At 25.5% G+C, this 12,436-nt stretch overlaps 1 protein-coding gene across 3 annotated transcripts in view; it reads left to right on the forward strand.

The window, feature by feature from the left end:
- The window catches only part of LOC135922691 (branched-chain-amino-acid aminotransferase, cytosolic-like), a 49,031-nt gene that overhangs the window by 27,109 nt on the left and 9,486 nt on the right, over nucleotides 1-12,436 (forward strand). For 2 of the 3 annotated variants that reach the window (XM_065457122.1, XM_065457124.1), the window contains exons 6-8: nucleotides 2,494-2,636; nucleotides 11,652-11,737; nucleotides 12,105-12,173. In XM_065457122.1, the coding sequence (XP_065313194.1) occupies nucleotides 2,494-2,636; nucleotides 11,652-11,737; nucleotides 12,105-12,173 (298 nt within the window). The remainder of the gene's footprint in view (nucleotides 1-2,493; nucleotides 2,637-11,651; nucleotides 11,738-12,104; nucleotides 12,174-12,436) is intronic. The other variant, XM_065457123.1, reaches the window with a different exon arrangement.

The raw sequence follows: 12,436 nt of genomic DNA on the forward strand, positions 1-12,436 counted from the left end.
CTACAAACCAGCATAACTTTCCATTTCCTCCCTTAGAAGATTTTAAACATTACTGCATGAAGTCTATGCAATCTTCCCCAGCCTTGCTGTTACTTGAGGAAATGCCAAATGTGTCCCGGCACTTTGGAACTTAAAGAAAGACTACACTTATTGTTTGATAATAATGCCATAGATTATATAACATTTAAACAATGGTTGGCAGCTGACTGTACTACACTCGAAACTTTAACAAAGTCCGCCAACGAATTTGTGGAGTATTTGATTGAAAAATTAAATATTTTAATTCCTCGGAACAATCTCATTTTTTAAGCATTAAAATCGAATTTGAAGGATGGGGAATATCTAATATCCGATTTTGCAGAGAACTACGCTTTTGTAGTTTAAGATCAGGCTCAGGGTTTCCATTGGACTAATAATAGGCAACACTTCATCCATTTATGATTTATTACCGCGAAGGCGATATCATCAAACGTTTAAGTTACGTGATTATATCAGATTGTCTCAAACACAATACTTGTTCCTTTCATTTATTTCAAATAAAATTAATTCTATTCTTGAAAGAAAGATTTGATAAGATTTCAATAATATTTTATTTTTCTGATGGAGCTGTCACCCAGTATAAAAACAAAAAAAACTTTGTAAACCTCGACAACCATTATAATGATTTTGGGATCAAGGCAGAATGGCAAAGGGGGAATTATTAAGAGACTGGCGGCTAGAGCAAGCCTGCAACGTCCTCATGAAAATCCTATAATAACTCCTATTGACTTATATAATTATGCGAGAATATCCCGGGAATTAAATATACATTTGTTAGCAACGTAGAATATTTAAGAATGGAAATCAATCTTGAAAATAGATTTTTAATGGCCAAACATTAATATGTTTATTAAAATATTAATTTATATTAATTAGCTAAATAAAGTTATAAATATTTTTACAATTATTTTCCTTCTAAAATAAAATAGCTAAACTTATGTGCTAAATATGACACAATGTCTACTAGTGATCTGCATAGGGCCTAATTTTTCTAACACGGCCAGAAAGATTTATAAAAAAATATATCCGGCCCGATCCCAAACGGATTTTCTTATTTGTTTTCTAAATTACTATACATTTAATATAATATAGGATTTAAGCCATACTACTTATATTTAAAGTGTAATAATTTTTGGCCCAATACTCGTCCCAATCTAGGATTTTGTACAAATATTAAGAAGTATAATGTCTATCTGTAAAAAAAATTTAAAAGAAAAAAAAGAGCAATTTTTATTTTATAGCCATTTCCGGTTTTTGGTAATAGACTTTTTTTCACAAAAATATTTCTTATTTCATATTAAAGAGCTATTTTAGAGCTATTTAATAAAATTTAAATCATGTCTTTAGCTTAATTACTTTTTGAGATATTTAAAATTAAATATAGTGTATTTTGGAATTTCCGCGTTTCTAAAGATGGCCATATCTCATAAAGTAAGCTGAGTTGAGAATTAAAATTTTACATTTTTACTAGTTAGTGTATATACTACCATCATACAAATTTTTAAAAAAATCGAAGGTATCGGGTTGAGAATCGACTTTTTTTGGTTGATTTAATATGGAATACAACATATAGTAATATATTATAAAATAGTCTTAGATACATTCATTTCTTAATTCTAAAACGATTTAGTGTGTCTACATCTTTATATATTTTTTATTCACATTATCTAAAAGATATATAAGAATTTTATAAAAATGATTTAATCTTAACGATCAGTTTTTTTTGCCTTTTTCGCACTTCGTTTATTTCCAGCTTTGCTAATTTTTAATGAGCCAAACCCAAAATAATTTAAATCATGAATTATACTTTTACAATGTTTAACAAATGACGTTGGAAGTGCTTCAGTCATCATGGGATAAAATTGGTAATCCATTTAATGATCTATTGATTATTACTATTAAGTTAAACAACAATTTTAATAAAATATCCCATGTATTCATTAAAATTTATATGTTTTCAATTTATTGCGCTATTTTTTCCCTCCAATTTCCTAAAAATTTAAGGAAATTGTTTCTTAAAGTAAAAATTATAAAATTTTGCGAAATGCTGGATTGAACGCTTTTATTTTTCAACTATTTCGATTTATAAATATAGTTTATTAAATAAAAGAACTCGATTTTATTAGTTGGATTACCAGACTATTTTTAGCCCTATAAACTAGTAGTTTTCACCATAAAATGAATGTATAATTATAAATTCATTTTGTAAATGACACGTTTAATATTCATTCTTTTTTTAAATTAAAATTATGAAATATCCTGGGGATGAGGGGGGGGGGGGGGCTGCATATTATTTTTTGATAGAAAAGAAGAAGGCTTACGTTAGGGCCCTTACTTTAAAAAAAACAATTGCAGTTAGATTAAAATTCTATATATAGTTTTATTTAAAACAACAAATACATACTATAGTATTTTTTTTATCCGACATAAATTTTGAAAAAAAAATGAACATAGCAATTACGCTCCTACGGTTTACCTTCAAAAGAAAGCCTGTGAAAATGGTTGCCAGCAAGTCTTATGGCTATACGGGCCAGATCGACAAATTACCGAGGTTGGGACTATGAACACATTTATGCTTTGGGAAAACTGCGATGGAAGTATTTATTTATTTTTTTAAAATATATTTGAATGTGTAAATTAAAAAATTATTTACGCTTTTAGTTATTGGACTGCTCTTTATATAATTTTTTTTAAAAGAGTTTTGGCCTTGAAATGAAATAAGGACTAATAAAATAGTATCTAATATTTAAGTATATTGTCAAAAATTTTATATAAAAATGGTTAAATTTTAAATGACACACAACACATATATTTAATATTTTTATTTTATAAGAATAAGTTAAATTAGATAATTTCGAAATTAAGAATACACTCATAATTCTTAATTAATATTTTATAAGATGGGATAAGCTCGATATCGATCATTATTTTTTTATATATCGGTATGGGCCTATCTTTTAGTTGGCCGCTCTGATTTTTTATTATATAAAAATTATTTATGACACAATTTATTCTAATATTGGATCTTAAAAATCTGATGATAATCATTATTAGGTCGATTAGTACGGTTGCCGATATTAAATTGTTATTAGGTGCTTATATCACTAATCTGATTTTGTTTGTTGTACATATTTATATTTTAAATAATCATTTAAAAATATACCATCATCAAATTTTAATTAACTTATTCATTTTAGGCTTATTTATTTAGTTATATTCGTCAATGTAAAAGTCTATAAACATTGATGGATCATTTATTTATATAGAAAAATAATTTTCCATCTAGTCAGACACTTATGCAGTGCCGGGGAGGGGGGGTGGGGAGTGATATAAAAAGATAGTTACAAATTTTTTGCATATTTTTATTTGTCTATTGTTTATTCCATTGTTTTTATTAAGAAAGAACTTATATTAAATAAAAATCATGCGAATTTAAATTTAATAATTTAGTATGGAAGGCAAACGTTTAATTAAATTTTTATTTTATTACTATCTATATGAAAGTTTCATTCTTTATATACAATTTAAAAAATACATTTTTACATATTAAGTTTTTTAAAAGGTTATATAAAAAAAATTGATAAAAGGTAATTTCATTTAAAAGAAAAATATAAAAGTTTTAATATTCAAAATTTATATATTTAACATTTCCCTCTTTTTTTAAATGTCTTCTTTCCTCAGTTTCTTATCTTCACTTCCAGTCATTTGTTTCTCAATTTCTCCATTAGTCATTTGTTCGTATATCTTGAGATAGTTTGTTTGACCATCTGATTATCGTTTGTTGAATCGTTTATTGAATATCGTTTGTGAAACATCGTTGTTTGAACATTGCTTGTTGATTTGCTGTTTGTATTGATCATCCCATTTCTCTTTCAACAATTTATATATATTTTTTTACAAAATTTTTATTTATTTATAACAATCATTTTCTATGTCGTAAGTCATTTTCTCTCTTTTGAACTTGACTTTGAATTTTCAAATTTTGAACTTGAACTTGTTCACTTCTTCCCCCTCTAAAAAATTTTTCAGCTTTGTTGTAGAATTTTCATTTGATATTATGTTCGTTGTTTAGCCTCAGTCATATCTTTTTCATTGATTTGTTCTTAGCTTGTTATCCTTATCGTCTAATCATTCGCTTGAACATCATCCTCACATTAGCTTGTTCATCTCGTTATTTATTATCATTTTTATTTATTTTTTATTTATCAATGTTTGTAAATATATATTATGATCAATATATCTCAAATAAAATAATTTTGGAATAATTGAAATGATTATGGAATAAATAATTTATCAGAATCATTCATAAGAATCATAATTTGGAATATAGAATATTGGAATTGTCTCGTTTTATATAATAATTTTTTATGATATTATTTAATTATTTTTATTTTTTAAATTTTACTCCTTTATTTTTCAATTTAAACAATTTTTTTATATCATAATTTATCTTCAACTTGTTCTTTATAAAAAAATTTCTCTTTCTCCTTCCATCTTCAACATACGATCTCCATATCATACTCTTAAAAACTTTTTCAACATCAAGATATTTAATCACCTTGCCTCTCTTTTTAATATTTGTTTTAATTTTCTTTATTTCTAAAGTTTTTTTAAATTTTTTATTTCATTATTGTCTTTAATCACTATTATTTCTTCAATTGTTATCATATGATTTATTTCTTAATTTAGAAGAATTTATTTCTTTTTTAACATTTGGTATTAATTTACAGAATTCAATTTTATTCAAGTTTTAGGATAAGATATATTTTTTGATTTAGATTTTTCATTTATCTCCTTTACCTCTTTATAATTACAAAAACATTTTAATATAGATATTGCTTCTTCATAACTTGAACTTCCATATATCGGTAACATTGTGTCCATAAGCAAATATAAGTCATCTGGTAGATTAAATGTACTCAAAACATCTTTACTCTCATGGTATATTAAATAATCTTCTAATTCATCTATGGATTTTGTTTTATTCTTATTGTCCCATATAGGTTTAATCATATTTTAAATATTTTATTATTAAAATTTGATTATATTTATTTTTAATTTTACATTTTAATCATCTCTTACGTGTTTTAGAATTAAATTAACACCATTTTCCATAATCCTCTTTCGTCTAGTTTCACCACTTTCCAGTATCTAAAATCATATCTAAAATTTTTTTTAATACATATTTCGGTTGGTAACGTAATAATTAGCAAATATTCTGCCACCATAATAATTTAGTATGGAAGGCAAACGTTTAATTTTAAATTTTTATTTTATTACTATCTATATTGAAAATTTTATTCTTTATATACAATATATATTTTTACATATTAAGTTTTTTTAAAAAGTTATATAAAAAAAATTGCGAAAAGGTCATTTCATTTAAAAGAAAAATATAAAAGTTTTAATATTCAAAATTTATATATTAACAAAATTTGATTAATTAAGATACCAATATTTTATCTCCAATTGATCCTCTTCATTATTGGAGTGTTAATGCATAAAGGTTCTAACTTTGACAAAATTTACACTTAAGTATTTGGCATATCCAACATGTGTTCCATCAGAATAAGTCTTCAGCATAGTTGGTGTAGTGTTGTTAAAAAGTCGAGTTCATCCGACTCCGACTCAGAGTCTCGAGTAAGTTAGTCGAATATGTCGACTAACTCCGTGAACTCGAGTTATGAACTCAAGTCGTAAACTCAAGTCGACTCGATTTGTGAATTTGAGTCGACTAGAGGACGAATATTTCAGATTTATTATTTAATTAAGATATTTTTTGTATTTTACATTTTTTTACTTTAGACATTCAATTTGAGTCTTGAATTCAAATTATATAGTTGAGTTGACTAGAGGATGAATAGTTCTATGAACTTGAGTCGTCAATTTTAGTCGACTAGAGGACGAATATTTCAAATTATTTATTGTTATTTAGATATTTGTTCTGTTATTTACATTTTTTTACTTTAGACATCCAATGTGAGTCGTGAATACAAATTATATAGTTGAGTCGACTAGAGGACGAATAGTTCTATGAACTTGAGTCGTCAATTTGAGTCGACTAGAGGATGAATATTTCAAATTATTTATTATTAATTATAATATTTTTTGTTTTTACATTTTTTTACTAGACTTTCATGAGTCGTGAATACAAATTATATAGTTGAGTCTACTAGAGGACCAATACTTCTCTGAACTTGAGACTAGAGGACGAATATTTCAAATTAGTTATTATTTAAGATATTTGTTCTGTTATTTACATTTTTTTTACTTTAGACATCCAAGAGAAGGACGAATAGTTCTCTGAACTTGAGTCGACTAGAGGACGAATATTTCAAATTAGTTATTATTATTAAAGATATTTGTTCTGTTATTTACATTTTTTTACTTTAGACATCCAAGAGTTGTGAATACAAATTATATAGTTGAATCGACTAAAGGACGAATAGTTCTCTGAACTTGAGTCGTCAATTTGAGTCGAATAGAAGACTAATAGTTTTCTGAACTTGAGTCGACTAGAGGACGAATATTTCAAATTATTTATTAAAATATTTTTTGTTTTTACATTTTTTTTACTTTAGACTTTCATGAGTCGTGAATACAAATTATATAGTTGAGTCTACTAGAGGACCAATACTTCTCTGAACTTGAGACTAGAGGACGAATATTTCAAATTAGTTATTATTATTAAAGATATTTTTCTGTTATTTACATTTTTTACTTTAGACATCCAAGAGTTGTGAATACAAATTATATAGTTGAATCGACTAAAGGACGAATAGTTCTCTGAACTTGAGTCGTCAATTTGAGTCGAATAGAGGACTAATAGTTTTCTGAACTTGAGTCGACTAGAGGACGAATATTTCAAATTATTTATTAAAATATTTTTTGTTTTTACATTTTTTTTACTTTAGACTTTCATGAGTCGTGAATACAAATTATATAGTTGAGTCGACTAGAGGACAAATAGTTCTCTGAACTTGAGTCGACTAGAGGACGAATAGTTCTCTTATCTTGAGTCGACTAGAGGACGAATAGTTCTCTGTACTTGAGTCGACTAGAGGACGAATATTTCAAATTAGTTATTATTATTTAAGATATTTTTTTACTTTATACATCCAAGAGTTGTGAATACAAATTATATAGTTGAATCGAATAGAGGACCAACATTTCAAATTAGTTAATATTATTTAAATTATTTGTTCTGTTATACATTTTTTTTACTTCAGACTTCCAACTTGAATCGTGAATACCAATTATTTACTTCATTATCTTATTCCTCATTTTATTTGATAAATAAATTCTTATTAACATTTTTTGATTGAATACACAAAAAAATTCTTATTTACATTTTTTTGATTGAATAATATTCTCAAATAATAATATATTTTGCAGGTATCTGAATATTTTGATTATATCTCAACCATTATTTTAATTTTATATAATAAAACTAGACGTGTGATAATTATTAAAATTATGAGATGACGGGTGAATTTTCTTTAGAACCCCTCTTCATCTGTATTTAATATATATCTAGTATTTTTATAGTCCCTCTTATTTTATAATTAATGGTTAATATCTATTAAAATATTTAAAAAATTCCCTCTTTAGTAAATAATTATTCTTATCTTAATCTAATAATATTATTTAGCATTTTAGAATTTATTAAAAAATCAAACAACAATTACACAATTTACTTTATTTTTCTGTTTCTAATTAAGATATTATATTATAAATATAAAATAAGAAAAAAATATTATATGGTATAACATAAGAAAAAAATATAGATATTATTGCTGCCACATATCGATATCCCAGTTATTCAAGGATAAACAATACTTTAAAGTGGATGGTGACATCTAGGCCTACAAAAAAACGAATCGAATAATATTATTATTCATATTCGATTCGAAAATTCGAATCGAATAATTGCGCTATTCGTATTCGTACGAATAACAAAATCATTATTCGTTTCGATTCGTCGAATATTCGATTCGATTCTAAATTTTTTCTAAAGCTTATAAAATATTTTGCAAAAAAATTTTTACAGATGTTTAAAGATGACACTTTTAAGGATTCTCTAAACTAATTGTCATTACAATATAAAAATTTATTGAAAATAAACGAAATAAAACCCAATGATTTCATATAACGTTAACCATACAAATTGACCAAAATATCCGATTTTTAGCATTAGAATTGCTTATAAAAAAATATTTAAACTATTTCTTCAATCTAATATTCAAATTTTATTAAAATTTTCTAAAAATATACAATAATCTCATTTTATAAAGGTAGAAAATAATACACAAAAATATAAAATTATAGTAAATCCGAATTTGATAATATCCAATTTTTTAAGCATAAAGTCTTTCTAATAGTTTCCTCATTCAAAGACATTCTATTTTTCATTATCATATTTGTTCCTATTGAGAACAACCGCTCACATGAAGCCGAAGATCCCTGAATTGACAATAAATCAGTTGCCATTTTCGACAACACAGGAAAACGATCCCCATGCAATCTCCACCATTCTAAGGGACTCTTATTTGAACTGATTCTTATTTTGTTAAGATATGTCTCCACCTCACATACTGATGTGATGTTATTTTGTTTAAAAATTCTATCCATGTTCGACTGTACTATTGGGTTAACTGATGTTGATTTGATATTATATTTTGTAATCATTATATACATTTTTAAATTTTTCTAATAGATTTGTCGTGTCTATGTTATATGTAGTTGGTAGTTGCTCAAAAAATTCCATTTTTAGTCTAGGATCCAGTATTGTTGATATTATAGTGTGAATATTTGTTAAGTTATAATAAGTTTCTATTTTCTCAATCTCACTGATAGATATTTGCGAATAATTACGAATATTTATATATAAATAAATTTCGAATAATACGAATAATTTTCCTCATTATTCAGAATAATTGTGTTATTCGTATTCGTAAAATACGAATCGAATCGAATTGAATATCAAATAACAAATAATTCGTTTTAGGCCTAGTGACATCCTATTTCTTTTTTTCATAAGGAAATCCTCTTGCTAAAGGCTCTCTCACTCGGCACACTTGATGTTTGCTGGGCAAGAAAATCTTTTGCAATCAGCGATAATGTATGATAGACAAGGCAATTTTTTTCCCACCAATCTAGTGTATTCGTTGTAGGGGACGCTACTTTATCATCGAGATAATCCTTGATCTCATCTTTTATAAGTTCAGGGAATTCATATGCTATAAAAATTATAATATATAATATAAAATATTTTTAATTACTTTCTCAATTCATGATGCATGCAAACAGAATACGGCTGAGATCCATATCATCAGGAGAAAATTCATAGGCATTAGATCTATTAGATGGAAATTCAAAACCTTTATATAATATTTAAAATTTTTCCATATATTCCTCCTTAACTAATATTTTAGGCATATATTTGATTTTCGTTTTAGGATCAATTATTGTAGCCATATAATTACTAAATGTGCTCACATAACTTAAAACAAACTATTAATACAAAATATGGAATTTTAAAATTCTTTTAATCTTATTTTATAGCTTGAATTTTATTAAAATATTAAAAATATTTAATTAAAAAGATTACCATACATAAGATTAAATATAATTTATATTACACATGTATGCATTTTTGTTTAAAAAAAGTAATATAATATATTGAAAATTGACTTAACCTCAACACGTGAAAATGACGATTGAATCAATAAAAAAACCATCCCACCCCATATAAAAATATTTTGTTTGAAAATAAAATACATTTTCAATTTAATCTAGTAAATAATTTAAATTTCTTCTTTAAATCATATTAGAATTTTTTTTCTTCTTTTTTTGAAATTTATAAATTTAAATATAATAAATCTTCTATTTTTTTAGTTTTAAAATATTTTCGGTATTAAAAAAAGAGGATTCTAAACAACAGACCGGTCATGAAACCTTCTTTAAATGTGTCAGTATGTCTAGATTTAATAGTATCGCTATGTCCCATCATAGTTCAAAATTAAGTACGAACTTTCTGGCTGGATTTGTTTAATTTCATCGCTATTTTTTAAACACATATATTTATTTTTTTCTTCTATTTCTATATATGTATCTTGGACAAGTACATTTGATATTTTTAAAATATTTTAATAGTTATTAACCATTAATGACTAAATAAAAAAATTACCTAAAAGAGGGACTGTAAAACTAAATATATAATAAATACACAGGTGAGGAGGAGTGCTAAAGAAGATTCACCCGTCATCTCATAGTTTTCATTATTATCACACGTCTGTCTTTCTTATATAAAATCAAAATATGGTTGAGATATAATTTCAAAATATTCAGATACCTGCAATATTTTATTATTTGAGAATATTATTCAATCAAAAAAATGTAAATAAGAATTTTTTTTGAGTATTCAATCAAAAAATGTTAATAAGAATTTATTTGATCTAATAAAATGAGGAAAAAGATAATGAAGTAAATAATTGTTCACGATTCAAGTTGGAAGTCTTAAGTAATAAAATGTTTATAAGATCAAATAAAATGAGGAATAAGATAATGAAGTAAATAATTGGTATTCACGATTCAAATTGGAAGTCTTGAGTAATAAAATGTAAATAACAGAACAAATATCTATAATAATAATTAATTTGAAATATTCGTCCTCTAGTCTACTTAACTATATAATTTGTATTCACGACTCAAGTTGAAAGTTTAAAGAAAAAAAATGTAAATAACAGAACAAATATCTTAAATAATAATTAATATGAAATATTCTTCCTCTAGTCGATTCAAGTAATTCGTATTCACGACTCAATTTGGAAGTCTAAAGTAAAAAAAATGTAAAAAAAAATATATCTTAATTAATAATAAATAACTAGAAATATTCGTCCTCTAGTCGACTCAAGTATATCATTCTTATTCACGTCAAGACTCAAGTTGGAAGTCTAAAGTAAAAAAATGTAAAAAACAAAAAATATTTAATAATAACTAATGTGAAATATTCGTCCTCTAGTCGACTCATTTGTTTTCACGATTCAAATTAGAAGTAATGTAAAAGCAGAACTTAATTAATAATAGACTTGAAATATTCGTCCTCTAGTCGACTCACTCAAGTTCATAAAATATTCGTCCTCTAGTGGACTCAAGTTGTCGACTCAAATTCATAAAATATTCGTCCTCTAGTCGACCATAGGACGAATATTTTATGAACTTGAGTTCACGACTCGAGTCGACTTGAGTTTATGACCCGAGTTTATAACTCAAGTCAGTTTGGGTCGATTTTTTTGACCCAAAATTTGGCTCAGTTTTCGACTCAGTCGATTAACAACACTAGTTGGTGATATAGATAGTGTTGTTAAACGTCTCGATTTGAGCCGATTTTTGAAACTAACTCAATATTTTAGCCATAAAAATGTCGCCTAAGTCTCAAGATTTTGATAATAAATATCCAAACCTTTGTGCCATTTATGACCAAAATCGGTAGACTTGTATAATATTTTTGGGGATAAAATATTGAGTAGTATCAGACTTAGTAAATAATACGAAATCTTTGTGTATGTTTTATACCTAAATTGGATTTTTTTTTCACATATATAAATTAGAATTAGAGTTGATAACAGCGCCATTGAATGGGTTAATTTTACCCGGAATAACGAGACTAAGCATATTAGAACTGGCAAGATCATGGGTAAATCTAAAGAAAATTTTTTGGTAGAAAACAAACTCTTTAAAGTTCTTCAATATCGCATTTATATTTTGTTTTGAATACTACTATAATACTATTGTTGCCCTCCTTCAACCATATTATAAATTAAATTAAGCTTTATAGATTCTCTGGTTGAATTAAGTTTTTCTTTTTCTTTCAAACAAGGAGAATTCTCTTTTTTTCTCTTCCTTTCTTTAAAATAAATAAAGCCATTGTCTGTACTTTTTTTTAATAGAAAAATATTGTTGCATAATTATATTCAGATCAAACCATAATATGAATTAGGGAATAGTGAAAAAATATACTATAAAATGAATATATGCAGTCATATATATTTAATTTTTATCAGAAGGAATTCGAGGTGTCAGAAAAGGTTTACACTATGGGGGATCTGTTGCTAGGTATTAAAGAAAACCGGGTTAGTTTATATAATTAGTAGTCAATTTTTTAAAATCCGTTACCAAACTAAGGCCCAGCCCTATTTTTTTAAAAGAAATTTTAAGCCTGGCTCGGTTTTGAATTTTTTATTTATTTTTGTCCTTACCAAAAATTTTTATTTGAAGAAAATGTAAATTAAGAATAATTAATTATATTTTCACTAATACTTAGTGCTTAAACGTTATCTCAAAAAAGCGCCTTACTTGTTACGTTGAAAAAAAGGAACGAGTTGCCATTACTCAC

This window comes from Gordionus sp. m RMFG-2023, chromosome 1, assembly GCF_954871325.1.
Source record: "Gordionus sp. m RMFG-2023 chromosome 1, tfGorSpeb1-WG-v2, whole genome shotgun sequence".
Taxonomy (NCBI): domain Eukaryota; kingdom Metazoa; phylum Nematomorpha; class Gordioida; order Chordodea; family Parachordodidae; genus Gordionus; species Gordionus sp. m RMFG-2023.